This window comes from Leucopleurus acutus (assembly GCF_964270905.1).
Source record: "Leucopleurus acutus genome assembly, chromosome: 1".
In the NCBI taxonomy this organism is placed as follows: domain Eukaryota; kingdom Metazoa; phylum Chordata; class Mammalia; order Artiodactyla; family Delphinidae; genus Leucopleurus; species Leucopleurus acutus.
The window spans coordinates 191,553,807-191,575,599 of record NC_139142.1 but is presented as its reverse complement, the minus strand read 5'-3'; the positions used below and the strand labels follow the sequence as shown (position 1 = coordinate 191,575,599).

Here is a 21,793-nt window from a genome sequence, read left to right as displayed (position 1 = left end):
ATTTTTTTTTTTTTGGCCGCATGGCTTCTGGGATCTTAGTTCCCTGACCAGGGATCAAACCTGGGCCCCGGCAGTGAAAGCGTCGAGTCCTAACCACTGGACTGATAGGGAATTACCACCCTAAGCTAATTTTAAAAGAGTTTCATCACCCCCCAAAGAAAGCTTGTACCCATGAGCAGTCATTCCCTATTCTCCCCTCTCCCTTTTCCTCTCCTGTTTCAAATCTCTGGCAACTGCTAAACTCCTGTCGCTGTGGATTTACCTGTTCTGACTATTTCATATAAGTGGAATTGTACAATATGTGCTCTTTCAATTGACTTCTTTTACTTCAGCATAATGTTTTTGATGTGAAACCGCTCATTTTTATAACTACTGTTTCCAACCACTTTGTTGATAGATTTCCAAATGTGGGATTATTAGATCTCATTTTAACAGTTCTCAATTTATTTGTATTTTCTTTTTTTAAAATTAATTAATTAATTAATTAATTAATTAGGTTGCGCCGGGTCTTAGTTGGGGCCGGCGGGCTCCTTAGTTGTGGCTGACCAGCTCCTTAGTTTTGGCGTGCGAACCCTTAGTCGCGACTTGCATGTGGGATCCAGTTCCTTGACCAGGGATCGAACCCCGGGCCCCCTGCATTGGGAGTGCGGAGCCTTAACCACTGTGCCACCAGGGAAGTCCCATTTGTATTTTCTAACTATTGACATCTACTAACTGAAAATGATAACATGCCTTAAATTCTCAAATGTATATCACTTTTTTACACTAGACAGAAGTTGCAGAATAATATTAAATAGTGCTCGAGAGTGATCATTTCCACTGAATTTGAAGGGAGTCCTACCTGTAATTCATCATTAAACATAAGAACGGCTTTTTGTTTGGAATAGTTCATTGAATCCATTCCTTGTTGGAGCAGCTGGATGGAAGGAGGGTCAGACTAATTAGTCCTTTGAGATGGGCTGATTGTGGAGATGTCATTAACCTACAGCCTTGGTGCATTGGGCAATAAAGTAAAAATAGAATATATATTTATGGGGGGAGGCCAAAACTTCACCAGAAAAGCAGGTCAAAAAAGAGTTACAGTCAGAGGGACTTGAGATGGATGTTAGGTGTACAGAGCCAAATGGGGATCAGGGAACCAGAGAAGATTAAGAAAAATCAGGCTAGAATGGATGACACAGAGGTGATCTAACTCCTGAGGTTGGGTTCTTAAATGCTCCCAGAAAAGCGTTGCTGAGATGAATCAAGTCCCTTTACAGAGGCCCAAGTGGTTCAGACTCTGCCCCTCCCTCATTCCTGAATGGGGAAGGACTGGGCGCTTCCTCGCCTTGTCAAGGTGGGGAATCAAATGTGTAAGGAGGGAGCAGAATTGGGGTAGGGACCACAGTTCTTTGGCACTAATGCATTGGGAAAACCTATAACCAGCCTCACACCCCATGTGATGCATGTAGCTCCTGGCAGAGAAGAGAGTCCTGTGACTTTTATAGAACTGAAGAGTCTGAATTAGACTAAGACATGTGTCTTTGCAGAGGCATCAAGGTGAAGTGCAGATGAAGGCTGGCAGCCTGGTGGAGGTGATTCTCAGTTCAGACCCTTTGGCATGGAACATGGTTTAATTTTGCTTTCAAGTTTGGAATACGCTCACTTCCTGTGTCTTACGTACTGCATGTACTTAGATGCTTCTTTAGATGATGGTCTCCCAGGTCTTTTAAAGAGAATTTTAGAGAGACTTAGCTTTATTCTGTTCTCTGTCTACACTGAATGATGAGGCTTTTCTTATACATAGAATAATTTGTGACTAGCCCAGAACTGTGCATAGTAGGTCCTATGAATATGTACAGAATGGATGCTGATGTGTTCTTGCAGGACTCTGTGTAGAAGAGCTCTCTTAGGGTGCCGGCGTAACAGGAGAATACGTCCTATTGTTCAAAAGCCTTAGACACATCCGCACGCCCAGAGTGCTTGAAACAGAACCATCAGAATTTCATTTCCTCAAATCGAATCGCCTCCCTCTCCTTTACTAACTGGGGGCTAATGAATGAAGTCATTACCTTCTTAGTGGGTATTCTTTCTTCTGTGAGTAAAATCTGGGCCAGAGGGCCTTAGGGAACTGACTGTTGGGGGCACTTTGGAGGAGAAGAGGGGGATGGGGAGGCATGTTTACCCTGAGAAAAGGATACAGAGGAGTAGAGAGAGCCCTGCATAAGCTGTACCTCCATCGTTCTGCGCAGACCTGATCTCCTGGAATCTGACATAGTCTGGGGCTCCAGTTCTTTTGTCTTAGGTGGCGTTGGTGACAGGGCATTGGTTAAAGATCTGTGAGTAACAGTGCTTGGGGAAACTTCCTCCTTTTCCCTAGGCAGATAATTAATGACAGTGAAAGCAGTTATCACTTATGGACGTATTTACTATGGCCCAGGCACTCTGCAAAATGCTTCATGTGTAGCATCATATTGATTATATTTCTATAAAAATACAAAAAAATGACTAGAGTTAAACTCAAATGGATTGCAGAAAAATGCAGATTTTAATATCTGAATTTTTATCTCAATGCCTTCCTTTTCGGTGAGACTGTAATCGGTGTTCAGAAGGAAAGGTAAATGGAACTATCTCCTCTTCTGAGTGTCCTCACTCAGATATTTGGAGAAAAGCCTTATATTCATGTCTTCTCCCCTCTGGCTAAGCCATCATCTACTGGAATGGAAAATTGTTATAAGTTGACTTCAAATATTCTCCCATGATGTCTTCCCCATCAAATACTCACGTGTCTTTTTTGGTAACTTTGAAGAGATCTTGCAAACAACTCATAGTTCATTTTGCAGAACTGCAACCTTTTTATGGATAGCAAGTAGCAGTGCTTGTTTCAAGGAAAGCATTTCAGGTTTGTCCTCTTCTTTACTTTCTCAAATGTAGATGAAGATTCAATTCAGAATTACCCAAATCTGTTTCAAGGCTGTCATGTTAAAAAATGAGTTTGTTAAAATGGTAAAATAATAAAATTGTTTTTGTTTATTTTATTTATTTTTAGCTGCATTGGGTCTTTGATGCTGCGAGCGGGCTTTTCTCTAGTTGCGGCCAGCGGGGGCTACTCTTCATTGTGGTGCGCGGGCTTCTCATTGTGGTGGGTTCTCTTGTTGCGGAGCTTGGACTCTAGGTGTGCGGCCTTCAGTAGTTGTGGCACATGGGCTCAGTAGTTGTGGCTCGCGGGCTCTAGGGCGCAGGCTCAGTAGTTGTGGCACACGGGCTTAGTTGCTCCACGGCATGTGGGATCTTCCCGGACCAGGGCTCGAACCTGTGTCCCCTGCATTGACAGGCAGATTCTTAACCACTCTGCCGCCAGGGAAGCCCTAAAATTGTTTTTAAAAGTCTCTGAACGGTGGGCTTCCCTGTTGGTGCAGTGGTTAAGAGTCTGCCTGCCAATACAGGGGGCACGGGTTCGAGCCCTGGTCCGGGAAGATCCCACATGCCGCGGAGCAGCTAAGCCCGTGCGCCACAACTACTGAGCCTGCGCCCTACAGCCCGCGAACCACAGCTACTGAAGCCCGTGTGCCTAGAACCCGCGCACCACAACGAAGAGTAGCCCCTGCTCTCCACAACTAGAGGAAGCCCGTGTGCAGCAATGAAGACCCAATGCAGCCAAATATAAATAAATAAATTTATATTTAAAAAAAAGGAAACCTTATTAAAAAAAATAGTCTCTGAACAGGGAAAGTATTTATTCTTAAAATAGAAGCCTTGCTGTGTTGATTGTCATTGTCTTCCACCTCTGGAGGGTTGCAGAGATATAGCAGATCCCTTTCTAACAACTTTAGATTCCAAATTTTAATGCAGCAAATACTGTCCAGGTGTTAAATGATTTTTACTTCAAATTTTTTTTAAAGTCCTAATAACAGTACTGTGCAATAAAACACCAACATTTCAGTATTTGGAGGGGACTGAATTTTCTGTACTCTGACTTATGAAACCATGATGGGCTTCTGCTAAGGGCAGACGCGTGCTTTTGGATTGTGACCAATTCCTTTGCCTGGAGCAATGGCCTGAATGAGGCTTTTTGTTGAAAAGAGAGTGAGAGAGAAAACTGCTTAGATGAAATGGCAAGAAACTAAAGACTATAAAGAAGAGTTACAAAATAAATCATCCCGTACTCACCGAGACACAAGCTGTATGAAGCATCTTCCCCTTTAACTCTGCCCTTTCTCCTGTGTGATCACCCCCTTGCCTTCTCTAGTGCGGCAGGATGTGATAAGGGTGTCCTTCCACCTCTAGATGTAGGGAGGGCACCTTTCTTATGGGAGATTGATTTCCTGCTTTCATGGAGACAGAAAGGAGGGTCTGAGTGTCCCATTTCTTAATAAACTTTAATTCAAAATAATCAGTATGCCATTGAGGCCCACTTTAGGGCGGCCTACGCTGGGCCCCAGCAAACGATGATGAATTTTGGCAAGCTTAAGGAAAATGGGAGAAAGGCAGGGAGGTGGCCCACTTGACATCATAGAGGCGTTTAAGTTTCAAGGCACCGCCAGGGAACTGCCAGTGCTCTGGTATGACTGGAAGACAAGAAGGCTGAGAAAGTGGTGAGAGGGGATACAGGGAAAGGAACCTACAGAATTTATATTTTATCTCAAAGACATCAAAGAATCATGGTAGAATTCTAAGCAGCTTTCGTGACCTGCTTAGATTTGCAAACTTGAGAGAGAAATATTACTGGAGTATTTATGAGACTTGATAAATAATACTTGTCTTCCCTACTGAGGTTCTGGACCAGTTAAAATAAAGTCAGGGAGCCAGCAGACGGAGATCGTCCATCTTACTGATAACACAGGCTATTCAGTGCTGAACCCCCGAATTTGGCAGATTAACTCCCATCACAGGCAGCCGTGGGCTGAGGAGGTCTCTTCCTGCCAGAGCAGAGCATCTGCTCCCCAAAGAGAAGGGCAAGGGGGAGGGGATGGCCAAGATGTGACCAAGTTCCTTCTTCCAAGGTCTTAATCAGATAATCGATGGAGGATGTCACTCCACATGGAAGGAAACAACATTCCCTGGGTTTTTCTTCTTCTCTTAATACATTAAACTTAACTGTTTAGCCTGTGATCAACTAGGCGTGGGTCTGAGCCTTGGGGGAGAGGAAAGCCCTGCTCCCACCTTCATGATGCAGCCCCCCCAATACCAACCACCGCTCCTCTGGGGATCCCGAGACTGCTGGTGACCCAGAAGACTCAGCATCGGGTTAGAAGAGTGCATCATTTGCATTAAACTCCAAGGTCACTTTGTATCCCCTACTGAGAATTTACTTCCTAGTCTGTTTCTCACCCCAGATTACATCCAGCTGTGTTGACCAATATTGTCTGTCAAGAGGTTTTGCCCATGAGGTCAAATAGCATCATAAAATTATTCTAATAATAAAAAGCCAACAGTTACATCAAATCAACAGATTTGAATATTAACCCCCTACTTTCGACTGCCAAAAGAAAAATTAAATATTAAATTTTCTTGTAAGAAAAGAATTAAAGTCCAAAATAAAATGTTCTTGCCCTCGTGAATTAAAAGACCAGAGACACACTCCTGCCTCCTTCCCCTCCCTGTGCCCTGCATCAGAGCCAAGCTCTCAGGGTGCAGTGTGGTCAGAAGATCGGTTACATGAAGGGAGGGAGGATGGAGCAGATGTCAGTGCCTCAAGCACCATGGGCACCAGTCCTTAACTGCCAGAGAAGGCACTGTACTATGGAAAGGAGACGAGCCATACGTAGTAAACGCTGTGGTGCTGGGCTGGAGTGGGAGGCATTGTGTGAATGTCTGTTCTTTCGTTGTAGATATTAGGATTCTCCAGAGAAGGAGAACCAGTAGGGTGTGTGGGGAGAGAGAGGGGGAGAGAGAGATGGAGATTTAAGGAATTGGCTTCTGTGGTCCCAGAGGCTGGCAATTCTGAAATCTGAAAAGTAGGCTGGCAGGCTGGAGACCCAGGGAAGAACTGATGTTACAGCTCGAGTCTGAAGACACTCTGCAGTTAGAATTCCCTCTTCCTCTGGGAATCTCAGTCTTTCTCTGAAGGCCTTCAAGCTGATTGGATGAGGCCCACCCACAGTGTGGAGGATAATCTGCTTTCCTCAAAGTCTCTTCAATTAAATGTTAACCTCACATAGGAAATACCTTCACAGCAACATCTAGGCTGGTGTTTGACCAAATCTCTGGATACTAGAAAAGGAAGCCAGGCTCAAGCCCTCTCCTCCCCTGCAGGCTGCTAGTGTACGGGAGGCTGGGACTGGGAAAGGTCAGGAGCTTTGATGGGTAAGAGTCAGCTGGATTGGAATTTGGGGGGTTGAGTTTTGGGGTTTTTAAGTTTTTTGGCCCTTCCTTCTTTCTTTCCTTCCTTCCTCCCTTCCTCTCCTTTCCCTCTTTCTTCTTTCTTTCTTTCTTCCTTCCTTCCTTCCTTCCTTCCTTCCTTCCTTTCCTTCCTTCCTTCCTTCCTTCCTTCCTTCCTTCTTCCTTCCTTCCTTCCTTCCTTCCTTTCTCTTTCTTTCTTTCTTTCCCTCTTTCTTCTTTCTTTCTTCCTTCCTTCCTTTCTCTTTCTCTTTCTTCCTTCCTTACTTCGTTCCTTCATTCCTTCCTTCCTTTCCTTCCTTCGTTCCTTCCTTTCTTTCCTTCCTTCCTTCCTTCCTTCCTTTCTCTCTCTCTCTCTCTCTCTCTGTCTTTCTCTTTCTCCCTCTCTCTCTCTCTCTGTCTCTCTCTTTCTTTCTGTGTTTCGCTGCTATCTAAGAGTTAAAAAAAAAGTCATGGCACTTTCCCGAGAGCTCTTCTAAGAGACTGAAACATGAGACAGGATATCAGATTTGAAGGGGTGGTGAAAACAAAACCCTGCTTTCTGCTCACCTCCTCTTGAGCCTAGCTCATTCAATAAACACTAGTAAAACATCAGAAACATTCCTGGAGATGAAGAGAAATGAATCCAATGTGTTTGGGCCTTACGATTACTTTATGAAATGTCAAAAGTGAAACTCTTTTTCTTCCAACGATCTGTGGCCTCCGCTGCCCTGAAGTCCAGAGGGGACGAGTGCATCCTGAAGGCAGGTTGACCCCAGCAATGCCATGTGTGTGCAACATCTCAGCCCAGTTCCTGGTGGGATTTTTTTTTTTTTTTTTTGGTACGCGGGCCTCTCACTGTTGTGGCCTCTCCCGTTGCGGAGCACAGGCTCCGGAAGCGCAGGCTCAGCGGCCATGGCTCACGGGCCCAGCTGCTCTGCGGCATGTGGGATCTTCCCGGACCAGGGCACGAACCCATGTCCCCTGCCTTGGCAGGCGGACTCTCAACCACTGCGCCACCAGGGAAGCCCTCCTGGTGGGATTTTAAATGAGCTCCCAGAGGTCGTTTGTGCTGTGTTATAAAGGAGGTGACTTGGCCAGCTTGTCAGGAGCATCTTTGTTTTGCTATTTTTTTAGGAGGACAAATAAATCCATCCTATTCAGAACATAAAGATTAATGAGCAAAAAACAAGTAATAAACAAATGGACCCAAGAAGAATGTCTATAAGATATAGAAAGAACAGAGCAGTGGAAGGCAGGTGGGCAGGGGAGGGATGCTAAGGCTTCCCAGAGCAGGTGACATCTGGGTTTGGATGACAAACAGTAACAACAATAATAAACGCTAAGATGTAATACTGGGAGCTGACGGTGCTGTAAACACTGTCCAAAATTGTTTACATGCACTATCTTATTTAATTCTCACAACAATTCAGATAGTGTTATTGTTTGTCCCATTTTACAGATGATAAAACTGAGACACAGGGGATTTGAGAAACTTGTTCAAGCTCACAAAGCTACTAAGTGACAGAGCTGGTCCTCAGGCGCAGGCTAACCTATTCTAATGCCATTCAGGAGACTGACAAGTAAGAGCTTATTAGGTGGCCTAGAAATTCCACGTACATGGAGACCTGTGGTCCCACAGTGCTTCTGAGAAATCGCCGGCTGAGTATCAGCACTGATTAAATGCCCAGTCTGGCGGGGCAAGGGGCCAGCAGGCTGGCACGAGTCAGGGGCCAGGTCAGCCAGCAGCAGAGCAACAGGGGTACCATTTTGTCCATTGTGCTAACAGACCTGGACTTCAGCCTATGGGGACGGGGAGAGTTGCATTTTAGAAAGATCCGTTTGGCCACAGGGTGGAGATTGGTTGGAGAGGACAAAAGAAGAGTCAGGGAGGTGAGTTAAGGGCTTGTACAATAGTCCAGGTGAAGACAAGGACTCCGACTGTAACTGAGCAGGACCCTAGGGGGCATTCCCGGGACAGAGCCCTCCCCCAGGTCCCCTGCTATAGCTCCTCTCTGAAGTACCCAGATAACATTATCTGATGCACATTTCCTGAGTTGTTTCACAGATGCTAAAACCTCCACCAAATGGAAGATGTTAACCACTTGATGACCATGAGCACCCAGCCCCCAGGCCTCCTGGAGCCTAAGGACTGATAATATTAACCCCTGTGACACCACCACCCCCCCACCCCACCCCCACTACCTCACCGTCAGCCACTCTGAGAATGGTGCACGAGCTGATCGCACATCCTGGGCTCCCTTCCCTCACCTGGCCTTTAAAAATACTTTGCTGAATCCCATCAGGGAGCTCGGGTTTTTTGAGCATTAGCTGTCCCGCACTCCCGGCTCGGCGCCTTACAATAAACACACGGCACCGCAACCCGGTGTCAGTAGATCAGCTTTGCTGCGTGCGGGCGAGCGGACCCCGGATTTGGTGGTAACGTGAAGGCGGGGGAACAGGGAAGGGGAGGGTGGGCTCGGGAGTGATTTAGGGGTGGGTTGAACGGATTTGGTGAGGTGAGGGGGGAGGGGGTCCTTAAAATGACAGAAAATCGGTTTCTGGCTTGGGCTGCTGTTATAAATGGGGAAGGTAGAAAGGAGGAGAGTGAAGATGGGCAACCTCCGCTCAGACCTGTTGGATTTGAGCTGCCCTGTCACTTACACCCAGAGCACCAGTGGGGTAACTTAGTCTCTGCAGAGCGTTTGAACTGTAGACATAAACAGAGGAGATGTGAAAAATAGATCTACATACTCAGTGCTGTTCTTTAAAATCTCCCAATTAGAAAGCTATATTGTCATATGGATTGTTCTGTTTTCACTCTTTTTAACTCTACTGCATATTCACTTACTGATGTTTTTCATCAGTGTGGTGTAGACTGTGTCAGTGTTATGCCCTTAGCTTGACTCTTAATGCTACCTCGATGTATTATTATTCTTCTCAGTCTGCCGGTGTTCATCGTATAACATTAGAACAATTTTAGTTTGTAAATCTAATTCTTTGAAATATAATATATTAGCAGATATGGTTAGGTTTTACTATATTTCCTGTATGTCCATGTGTCCAAACGTATTAGTAACAAACAAATGATAAAAATAAAATAATTCTTCTGTAATTCACAGATGCTGTAATTCACTCTGTAATTCACAGAGTCCAAAATGGACAAAATGCTTTTGCATGTCTGTGTTGAAAATGAGATTTTTATATGTCAGCAGTAAAGCACGGCATCATTTTTAAAGCATTTTTCCTTGTTTTGGTCTTGTGATACAATTCTTCAGAGCAATGGCTGCAAATAGGTTAGCACCTCAATGCTTAAAATAGGCTGTCAGGAAATGGTTCTTCTTTTGTTCACATCTCCATTCCAAACCACTGAGGGAATTAGTTGCACCGCTGAAGTGCATTTCCTTTCTTACATCGTCAAAATTTTTGCTGGCTTCCTTTGTAGAAGAAAATTGAGGTAGCACATTCACAATCATGATGTGGATTTCCTATTAAGGTTTACTATTATTATTATTATTACTGGCATGGCTGACGCAGTCAGACTCATGCTTTGTCTCATAGAATAATACTGTGCCGTATACCATGACACCTCAGTGTATTGTTCAATATAAGCATAGTTGTTTACTAAAACTTGTGTGCCAGTTGCAAAAATAAAATAACTTTACAAGACAGAAGCTTGAATAAAACATGAAATGGTTTCTGCTGGTGCTAGCATAGTGTCTGACTTTTAATGCTGCTTTTTCCCCCCAGAAATTCTTTGAGGTGGAAGAAGAGAAGACATCTGTGCATGACGCAATGACCGTCAAAATGAATATTTTGTTAAAAAAACTGAAGGAGAAAGAAGAACTCATTAAGGAATTAAGAGAAGAACTGGACGAGTGTGAAGAATTTGGATCTCAAAAAGTTGTAAGTTTCACAGCAAAGGATAATTCATTTTAATACATATAAATGAAGTTACAACTGTCTAAAAGCTTGGGGTCGGAATAAAGGGATTACAATGCATGTATCTTGGGTATCTCTCCACAACATAAGCCAGTCCAACCCTTTTGTGCTCGACACCATATTCTAGAAAACCCATAATAATTATAAATAGGAGCAATATAATTGTTCTCAATTTTTATTTGTAATAGAAATAAAATAACCTACCTCCCACTACAGAAATTTCCCCACCCTAGAAGAAATGTAAAGAGATTTTTGTTTTAATTTGGAAGAGTCCCACCTTTTTTGCAGTCCAGATAATTTGAAAGACACAAAACAATCTCAAGTCAGAGGCTTCCAAGAAACCAACTTGGAACAGGATGACCTTAAGTGGAAATGTCAAGAAGGAAAATTCTCAGAGGGTTTTTGCCCTCTTCTCCCCTTTGCAGTAGGAGCCAGAAGCTGCTTTACTGCTCAGAGCACTGACAGAACAAAAAATGCAAAGAGAGAGAAAGCAGAAAGGAGAGCTTAGCTGCCTGTCAAGGAGGTGAATGTGAAGGATCCGGAAAGTGTGGACCCTAGAGGAGAGTTTATTTTCATCTCAGATCAGCTCTGAGCTGCCGGCTGTACTGCCCAACCACAGCGCAGAGCCATAGAGGGGTTTTCGTATTAGGTTCTAGGAGCAAGAAGTGGATTGTTTGAGTAGGAGAGGCAAGCAGGGAGGCCAGAGAATCACAACCTGTTGAGTGTCAACTGGCAGGGTTACCTCCTCACATCACAGCGCAGTTTACCGATAAGGAAGCTGACTTACACCCCGGGCACAGCTGGTAAATGCTGACGTGACATGAGAACCGAGGTCCAGCTGAACCCAAAGGCCCGCATGAGGAGGGAGGAGCTCTGTATAGAGGAAGAATTAAAGTTGCTATATATATATATATATATATATACACATTATATTATTATAATAGATTATGGTATTATGGGCTATAGGTATATCATTATAATGTATGTTATAATTAATATATAGTGTATATTAATACCTGTGTATAGATACGCATAAATATCGACACATGCATATATATGTATGGAAGAAGCCTGAGAAGTTATATATCAAAGTGTTAACACTAGGAAGAAACACTTGTGGGTTGCTGGGCCCTTTAAGTGCAGTCCTTGGTTTGTCTAAGTCCCACACTAGTATTCTTACTTAAAACCCCAAAGTTAGAAAAGATAAGAAATTGAACTTGCGCCATTCTAAAGGACTTTATTTACGAACGGGGGAAGGAGTGCTTTGTTTAATCTATTAGAATTCTCTATGTTCTAAAAAAACCAGAGCATCTTCTAAGCAATGTGGTATTAAGGATTATTATCATAGACCTAATAAAATTGAATATTATTTCTTTGTATATGTTCTGGTTGCCTTGGAGGGAGAGGCACATCCAATTTTTGCATTTACTTTTCTTGTCTTAGATCTACATTTACTCTTATTTTTTGGAGAAAATAATTTAATAGAAAAGGTTAAAATAAGACTAACAGTTTTGGCTTTTAATCCTGACTTGGCTACCAATGTCCAGCATCAGTTAGCAAGGCAATTTTGATCCATTTGTTTCCCATTTGTGAAATGGGAGGTGATACCTGCCTAGCCAACAGAGTTATGAGGAGGATACCCGTTGTAGTGGATATGAAATGCTGTGAGTTCTTTGAAGAAAGACGTGCATATAAATTCTAGTTATCATTATGAGGAAATACACAAGTCCTCATGACCATCTGGTTTACATTCCATGAAATGCACTGCTGAGAACATCCCAATTCGGTAATTGAGCTTCTTCCAGTAAAACACGAGGTCTTTCTTGGCGTGTTTACACCTCTGAGTGTCCTCAGCCCGTTAACTGGTCTGTCTGGATGGCCTGAGTATAGGGGATGAGGGTGGATGGGGCTTGGTGAGGACCACAGAAAGTGGCAGGCCTGCACCCTGCTCTTGTATAAGAAGGCGTTCTCTGGCTCGGGTGGCATCCTGAAGACCTTGGCTGTTTCACTGTAGTTTGTCCCCAAGGACACCACATCAGTCTTTCTGTAAACACCTTAAGATTTGAGGAAAGTGAGACTTCTGATGAACTGGGTATATACATTTTTCCCAGCTTCTTAGGACCCCAGCAAAGCGCCAGGCTGACTGAGGACAGCGCAGAGCAGGGCTAGTGTACATTTGGGAGGACGGACATGAACACTGCAAAAGCAGATCACGGGTTATATAAAATAAACGTCTGAAAATTTCTTTTTAAAGATCCTCTAAGAACTAGCTTTCCTAGAACTCCATGCCACTCAAGTTCTAGGTGAATTACCTTTTAAATTTGAAATTTCATCTAATACGACTGCTCCCTCTAGTGGTGTAAAAAAACTTGAGACAGCAAGTATCTGAAACTAGATTTGGAAAACCGAATTTGGAGAAACAATTTAGAAAATTTCAATGCAGCAATGGAAAAAACTTGTAAAAAGCTTGAAATAAGCAAACTGAATAAACAGTAAGGAAACGCTCTAGTTCTTTCTCATAGTCCAATTATATAAATCGCTCTATAGTTAATAGTCATAATCCCTCTCTAGGACTGTTGTAGAATGAAATCTAAGAATATGATAGGAAAGGGAAGGTTTAATAAACAGCTAGTTTAACTTATATTTATGACAAAATGGAAATCAGAAAAAAGAATCTCTTCAAGTTCCAGAAGCCTCATCTCTCCAGGTCAGAACACCCTTAATGTTGAATTCCCGCCCCCACTCCCACCCCGACCCCAGACCAACTACATTCAAGGGCTGAGTGTCTTTTCAGGTTCTGTAAAAACCTGCAATGACTTAATGGCACACTGCTGTAGTTATCAGGTTGCCATGCAGTACGCTGATAAATCCACTGGAGAATTGCTAAAGAAACTAGCCTGTCGAGGTATGTGTGCCTGTGTGTCTGTGTGCCCAGGCACATGCATATGTGCTTTCAGTGCAATTGGAGTTGTTTTGAAAAGATTTTTCATTTTTCTTTCTTACCCAACGTGGATGATCTATGCAACTATCACACCCACATCCCCTCACCCCCACCAACAGGTGAATGTAACTATTTGTTGCTGACAGTTCTGAAACAGAGCTGTCATTCAAAAGTGGCAGCTCTGCAGGGCTACACTGCCCCAGTGTGCCGCTTTCCTGGTTGTCACTCACTGGGAAAGCACCTGCTCGTCTCCGTGACTGTCATGCAGCATGGGCATGCAGCAGAAGCCCACTCCACCCGCAGCCTCAAATTGAGATGTCCAAGTACTGTACGTGGAGCCTGCAGGATTGAGACGCCAAAATGGCAGAAGGGAGACTGCTGGGAAGGCACCTGCAGTGCTCCAAACAGTGCTTCTCGGCCTTTATTGTGTTATTGTGTGTATGGGTCACCTGCAGCTCTTGTTAAGATACAGATTCTGGGCTGGGGCTGGAGATTCTGCATTTTCAAAAAGCTCCCAGGTGATGCTGAGGCTCCTGGTCCTCGGACCACATTTTGAGTGTCAAGGCTCTGGAGCACACCTGTTCTCAGAAACGATTCTTTCATGACTCAGTTTGGGATTCTGAAACCTGGGAACAGTGATACTGCACATCTTGGCTCACAAGAGAAGTAGACCAATGTAAGCCACCACTTGAAGTCCTGGCGCTCACTACACGATAGAAAAACTCTAAACTGGCAAGTTACTTTATAAATTTAAATTTCCAGAGTGACTGTGGATCACACACAGCCTGTCTTAGGCTATAATGTGGCTTTTAATAGCTTTAACTAGTTAACCACCTTTTTTTTTTGCGGTACACGGGCCTGTCACTGTGTGGCCTCTCCCGTTGCGGAGCACAGGCTCCGGACGCACAGGCTCCGGACGCACAGGCTCAGCGGCCATGGCTCACGGGCCCAGCCGCTCCGCGGCATGTGGGATCCTCCCGGACAGGGGCATGAACCCGTGACCCCTGCATCGGCAGGCGGACTCTCAACCACTGCGCCACCAGGGAAACCCAGTTAACCACCTTTTAATGATCTCCATCCTTCTTAACTTCGGTTTGTTAATGCAGTTTGTTTTAAAGAAGTCTCATGGTTTAAGTGAGCCAAAGCTAGTGGTGTGGGCAGATGGTAGAAGGAACACCACCACAAAACCTGCCACTCAGAGTGTAACAGATGACCGTAGCCGCCCAGAACTATCCCTTTGTTCATTTTGCTAATGAGTGTCCTCATTGCTGTGAGAATCTGAATAGTTAATTACTTGCAGTTCCTGCAGCTGACAGATGGTGGGGACAGAGCTAAAGGTTAACCTTTCAGGAAGAGGGGCTGTCGATGGATTTGTGGAGAAAAAAACCCCTCGAGTTGGACGTGTTTCCTTGTTTCCTGCTTTTCTACCAGATTTTTAGAAAACGCACTTAGGTGTTAGCTGCTACCACTGGTAAATTTTACACTTCATCTGATTAATTCAAATAGTTCTCGTTTAGTTTATAATAATGAGCGCTCACGTAATCCACAGTGGATGTTCATTTTCTGCCACTGTTAGGAAATGTATGCTTAAGCCTATTAAGGCAAATGTTGTTTGTCTTTAAGAAAGCTTTTTTAGTCTATAAATACATTCTGTGATGTTCTCAAGTTGAACCATGTGGGACAAGAAATTAATGACTGGGATTCTTTATTAAGAAAACAGTGTTGTTTCTTAGCTATTAGATTTGTTAGTTAAGAATGAATTGGGGTTAAATAATTTAAATGGAATGGTGACTCAAAATCATGAAGATTCATAATTGGGCTTAGTGCAAAATTTAACATTATTTTAAATGTTAACTCTGATATAACTAACTTCATTAGTAAGTCACTTGTTTTTCAAGGATTTATTCATGTACTATAAAACATTGTACCCACTTATTTTTCTTTTTAACCATTATAACCACAGAGGAAAACATTTTTAATAATTTACTTTCAGATATCTCTAAAGTTAAATCAAAGTATAGTTTCAAAGGGACACCAGTTATATTGGGAGGAATGGTTTTGTTTTTGAGAGGAGAATTTATTCTTGTGTATTTGCAATCATGGCATTGCTACAAAAAGAATAGCTTATAATTCACCTGAAGATTAAAGTTCAAAAGTATTTCTAGTGTCTATATTAATTTTGAAGGAAGGCATGTAGACGCTTCTCTCTTTTAGTGTAACAATACAATGACTTTCAAACATGCTGTTTAATATTTTGAGATTGCATAATCAGTTTAATATTGTATCATCATGAAGTATAAAGTTCTGCACCAGCTTCTCCAATTCATTACATCTTAATTCAAAAAAAAAGCGCGGCAATAAAATCTAGACAGCCATAAGCAAGCATATTCAGATGTTTTCAAAAGCTTTGAAACAAACAAGAAGAAGAAGAAGAAAAGAAGACTAGCTGTCCCCATAAGCTTCTACTGCGTAAGAAAAAGCTTCTCCCATAATGGACATGGCAAGATTTAAACAAAAGACGCACATAATAAAAATGTAAATGAGTTTGCTTTACTAAAACTATAACTTTAAAGTCTTTTGTTGTAAGTTATCCTGAAACCTTCTTACAAGGTAATCACTGTTTGCATAGAGATTTAAACCGAAGTCCTCAATAGCATTAAACGCCTGCACAGTCCCAGTGTGACAGGCATGCAAAGCCACGTTAATGTTCAGAATATGAATTGCCTCTGGGTGGCTCCTTCACCAAGCAGAAAACCAACTGTGTGGTTATCCGTGTGCCTGATGGACTCCATGCGGCTCCCAGCCTGAAAACGTCACCACTTTGACATGTGATGTGCTCCTCATGACACTGGCAGCACTGACACTGGGGAATGCCACAAAGGCGACAAGCCCCCCTCCTTAGCCGTGCGCTTTGCCCCGCCCCCCCCCGGCGCTGCTGCCCTCCCCCCCATCCTCCCACCCCCCCGGCTGCTGCCCATCCGCGGTCTCCCCAGCCTGCCTGGTTACGGGCGGACAGCACTTCAGACACACACAGAGGGAAGTGTGGGTGGAGGGGCCCCAGCTGCCTCCATAATGAATTGACCTGAATGATGAGGGCACACAAACAGTATGATATGCATTATTCCTGTCAATAAACTGTCCCCATGTGCTGTGGTCTTTGTACAGAATGTACTGCAGCCTTTCTCCCAGCAAGCTCTATTTAGTCTCCTTCCTTTTTACTATTCATATTATAAGTGTGTAATAGAATTCAGAAAATTATATGATAGCTCTTCTGTATCTGTATTGTCTTGTGTTGCATATTTAAATCCTTGGCTCCCTGCTTAGAAATATGGAATTCTCCATCTTTTAGGACTCTTTTATCAAAGACGACAGCCCTCTAAGAACAGCTCTGGAAAAGGAAAATTTGGAGTACAAAGTGGAAAATGAGAGACTGCTTCAAGTCATTTCAGAACTCGAAGAAGACATCCGACTCAATCTAAAAGAAAATTCATTATTAGGTAACATTTTAAAGTCATTTTTGAGAAAACTCTACATTGGGCACTTTATAAAATTCATAGCCATGCTTGTCTTTTCCAAACATATGTTTGTTTGGTTACCTACATTTAAAACATCAGTTCGTTAGCCACTTTTCATTTTCATTCTTTTCTTGAGACAGAAATTGGTCATACTCCCCTAGCCATGCCTTTTTAACTCAGGGTGGTTGTTTTCTAAGCCAAGCATTGTGCTAATCAGTATTCTATATCACTTAGAAATATTATAAACAAATAGAAACTTGTGCTGATTTCTGTTTCATGTGCTTAATTATCTAAAATTTATAACATTTTAATATTTAAGCATATATATTGGGGTGTGCTTTGTGGAGAAACAGAGTTGGCCCTTCAGAAAAATATGCTACTACTTACTACATTATCTTCGATTTTTGGTACAAATGTTAAGTACAAATTTCCATTTGTAGACTTTATACCCTCTTTTTTATATCTATAAACATTGGTAAATATTGCATTTAAATCACCAAGTTAGATTGCTTTAAAGTCTTTACATGTACTGCTATCTTTGTATTTATGTTAGTCACACAATGATATCCTTAATCTGCAGTATGAAAAGCTATGAGTAGGCAATTCAAAATTTACAGCAAAACATTGATAAAATCAGATATAGGACAATATTCCTTGAATGTAAAATTATCCCACGTCAGTGTAGTTTCATTTCTCTTCTGATGTGGTATAGTAATGCTTTTTCAGGTTTCGGTAGTTCTTACTGAGTCATAAAGTACCACCTGCTAAAGCCGTTTGTATTGGCTGTGACTAACAGCAGAAATATCTCTTGCTAGTATCGATGAAAAGCTTTCAACCCTGAGCCACACTTGGATCTTGAACTTAGTTCTTAATCCCTATCTGACCAGCCATCTGAACAGCAGGAAGAAGGCTGTGAATGTCAAGGGCAGTTGTGAAGGTCACAGTCCTGCTAGGACTTGCGTCCACCATGCCTGCCAGCAGTGTACAGCCTGCCCTGAAGCAGGCAGATTGAATACAGGGCCATAAGCTTGTAATTTCATGCTTGGCCTCTCTCTCCTTTTGTTTACAGAAGATGAAATTATAAGTCTGAAAGAGATGGCAGAAAAGGATCATAAAACCATTCAAAAGGTACTGTAACTTTTTTGCATTGATGAATGACTCTTTTCAATGGAAATATCAGCATAATTGGTGAAATAACCCTGTGTCCCCCTTGCCTTATGATGTAGAGAAAAGTCGGTTTCTGTTTTTAATCTCGCCCGTTACTCAGGATTATTTCTTTAGTAATGAAAAAGGATTCCATCTTGAAAACAAATTCATGTTTTCTTTTATTTGGGATAACTGAGTATCTACCTTGTTGACTGTAAGAACTGAAAAAGCATATGACACACGGAGTCCGAAGATGTGCTTGTGGAAAAATGATATTATTAAAAATGAGCAGCCTTATTTTCAGATCAGATGTTGGTTTATGTTCATTTTTCTGTATATGAATGAACTGGGTTTGTATATCCAGGAAATCTGTATTTAGAGCAGGAAATTCTTTTGATATCATGAAGATCAAGATTTCCTGGGGCATCAAATGCCGCAGGACCGCGGCAGTTCCTGCCCTCCACACCCAGGTCAGGGGCTCCTGCTTTGTGCTTTCTTAGCTCTCAAAACCCTTTTCTGTGATGGTCAGTCTGCCTTGCCAAAGACCCCACAACCCAGAGACAGTACTGTCTTTCGGTCTCTGATCTCTTCCCAGCGCTCAGCACCGTGCCGGCACACTTAAAAATAAAAATACTCTTTGAGTGACTCAGAGAATGAAAATGTAGTTAGAGTTCATAAAATTTATAGACGAAACGTGGATTTACATCCTCGATTATTCCAAATAAACATAAAGGTTTCTGTGAACTGAATCGAGTAGTAATTTTTAAATAAAAATTAAGTAAAATTGGATAAGATTAAAAATTCAATTCCTCAGTCACACTAGCCTCATATCCAGAGCTCAGGTGACTTAGATTCAGGTTTCAACCTGATTTTGCAGCTCTGGGTATTCTTAGGTTTTAGATAAAATGACTTCCAAGAACTGTTTTGTAAACAAATGTATGCCATGATCAGTCAGAGCTGGGAGGTGTCTTCTGTGATCACTGAATCCATCACAGGTTTTCACAACATGATGTCATTTTCTTGTGCTTCATCCTATTTTCAGTGATGAGGGTGCAAATGCCATTCTTACAGAGATAACAAGAGTCTACAGAACTGACAAGTTTAACTTTCTTGGCATCAAATTCTAAGGTTAAAAAAGAAATCTCAGCTTTCTAGTTTCGCTTAATAACCTGCAAGGGAACCATCTCCGTTTATGTAAATGTTTCTTAAACTACTCAGTCAGTACTGTCTCTGGGAAAGATGAGTCCGATGAGCCTACTCTTCTCTGGGGGCAGTTCAAGGGAATTAAAGCAGAAACTCTCACCGTTAAGCCATTAGCCCCTGAGTGGCTGGTTATACCCTCTGTGGGTTTAAGTATTTCGATTAAATGCTGCCTCAGCTTTCTAGAGCCGCAGTGCCCCGTGGTAGCCACCAGCCATGGGTGGCTGCTGAACACTTGTGTCTAGTGCAACTGAGAAGCTGAATTTTAAATTGTTTAATTTTTAAATTTCAGTATAAAAATACTGATATTTGTTTCAGTTACTGAAAAACTTTTATGTATATTTTGAATAACTTGAATATGTGAATCTACCTTTTTATTTGTAAATTTTATGAAATCTAAATACAGATCAAGTATCTCCCATGAAATTTTAGCCCCCGAATTGAGATGTGCTCTAAGCGAAAAATACACGCTGGGTTTCAAAGACTTAGGTACCGTAAGAAATGTGAAATATCTCACTAATGATTTTTAATGTAGATTATTACCCATTTAAATGATACTATTTTGAATAGCTGTTGGGATAAACAAAATATATTATTAAAATTAATTTCACCTGGTTCTTTTACCTTTTTTTTTTTTTTTTTTTGCGGTACACGGGCTTCTCACTGTTGTGGCCCCTCCCGTTGCGGAGCACAGGCTCCAGATGCGCAGGCTCAGCGGCCATGGCTCACGGGCCCAGCTGCTCCGTGGCATATGGGATCTTCCCGGACCGGGACACGAACCCGTGTCCCCTGCATCGGCAGGTGGACTCTCAACCACTGCGCCACCAGGGAAGCCCTCTTTTACCTTTTTAACAAGGCTATAAGTTCAACTATAGACTGTAAAGTTTAAAATTATATATAAGACTCACATAATATTTCTATTCAACTGCTCTGTTCTAGACAAATATAGCAAATCCGTAGTTTGTTTGATCATCTTTTTTTATCCTGTCTCTTTTCTTTTCTTTTTTTTTTCTTTATATGCACTGGGCCTCTACCCAGATGAGTGTAGGTATAATTTGGTATTGATCAGGGTTCCTGTTCCATTTCTGACACTATGGCCGCTTGGGCTGGTTCCTCATCCTCCTTCCTGAGTCTCACAGGCTTACTGTGTGGACAGAATGAGGTAATGTGCGTCAAAGTGCTTTGCCAGTTGGAAAGCAGATCAGTTGTTGAACAAAATGACAGCTGACATTTACCAGTTTGTTTCCAATGTCCTCCACTAAATCAATTAATTCAGCAATGTTCATCAGATGCCTTTTAGTGCCAGGCACTGCTGAGATACAAAAGTGTTATATACACACATGCAGCCTTGCTGTGGGGGAGATCAAGTCTGGAGGGAGAGACAAAAACCATAGGGCAGGGTGATAGGGACTGTAATAGAAGTACGTACATAGAGAAGAGATGCCTGGCTTTACCTGGAAGGTTCTAGAAAAAGGCTTCACCTATTCTTCCACACCTATCTCACACTCCTTCGCTTGAAGTGATTTTTCCAGGTGGGTAGGAAGGCGGAAGAGCTGCATGCAGCGTGTGAATGCATAAAGTGTAAGCTACGCCCGTGGAACTCTGTGATTTGCTATGGCTAGAGCAGGAGGTGGGATCTGGTGAGTCCACGTGGTGAGAATTTGTGTTGGGGCAGGAAGAGGGGGGAGTCTGGGGTGTGAGGGAGGAGTAAAAAGAACCGGAAGAGAGGAAAGGGGCAGCTCAGAAACCTCTGGATAAGCTACATATTCCCCTTTTCAGTCCAGGATGCAATTAAAAACAAGTTGAAAATGGGATGGAATTTGGGTAGGCTGACCTCTTGCCGTCTCCATGGGCTAAATGCTGTCAATTATGGGATTCGGTAGCTTTTATGTTTAAATTTTAATAATCAAATGACAGCTGAGTCTGTGTTCCACCTGTGGCTGAATACATGAATTTATAAATTTGTAAATATGAATTTCCTTCTGAGAGGGGACAGTCGTCAGAGATTATAGCCCAGGTGTGATCAGTGTCAGGAAGCAGGGCAGCGTTGCTTGCCGTGGGGGCAGGTGGTCGCACAGACAGCCTGGACTGTAAAGGATCGGGGAAGGCTGGAGGGAGGGCACCGAGGTGACTCCTGGAAGCAAGGTCAGCGTTAGCAGGAAAGGGTGAAGGGGAGGTGGACGAGCCAGAACAAAAGAAGGGAGAGGGCACATGACTTGCTCTGGCCAGAAGGAGGTGTGGGAACAGGGGTGGTGAGAAGCAGGGCGCATCATGGAGGAGTGTTATTCCAAGGGGTTTGAGTTGCCTTCTGAATGGATGGGGAGCTTTGAACGTTGGGGCAGGATCGAATTCGTGTTTCAGAAAAAAGGTGAACGGGAGGGAGGAAAATCCAGAGCCAGAGAGGCCAGTTAAAAGATTTCTTGTATAGGGCTTCCCTGGTGGCGCAGTGGTTGAGAGTCTGCATGCCGATGCAGGGGACACGGGTTTGTGCCTCGGTCCGGGAAGATCCCACATGCCGCGGAGCGGCTAGGGCCGTGAGCCATGGCCGCTGAGCCTGCGCGTCCGTAACTAGGGGAAATATAAAGTCCCGAAACAGAAGGAGGGCGGTGACACGGGGATGAAGGGGATGGATGAATTCAAGAGATGGTTAGGCAATAAAAGCTGTGGTCTTTAAGAAGGTTGAAGGCCGGAGAGATTAAGCAGAGAGAAGTGAAGACTGACATTCAAATGAAAATGACAATAGAGGTAGAGC

The 21,793-nt window shown here is 42.9% G+C and overlaps 1 protein-coding gene across 1 annotated transcript in view; it reads left to right on the top strand.

Moving 5' to 3' along the window:
* The window catches only part of LOC309960575 (uncharacterized protein C10orf67, mitochondrial), a gene marked incomplete at both ends in the record, with an annotated part of 84,253 nt that overhangs the window by 22,349 nt on the left and 40,111 nt on the right, over positions 1-21,793 (top strand). The window contains 3 exons of the mRNA XM_082837463.1: positions 10,048-10,203; positions 16,530-16,677; positions 17,765-17,823. Coding sequence (XP_082693589.1) covers positions 10,048-10,203; positions 16,530-16,677; positions 17,765-17,823 — 363 coding nt within the window. The remainder of the gene's footprint in view (positions 1-10,047; positions 10,204-16,529; positions 16,678-17,764; positions 17,824-21,793) is intronic.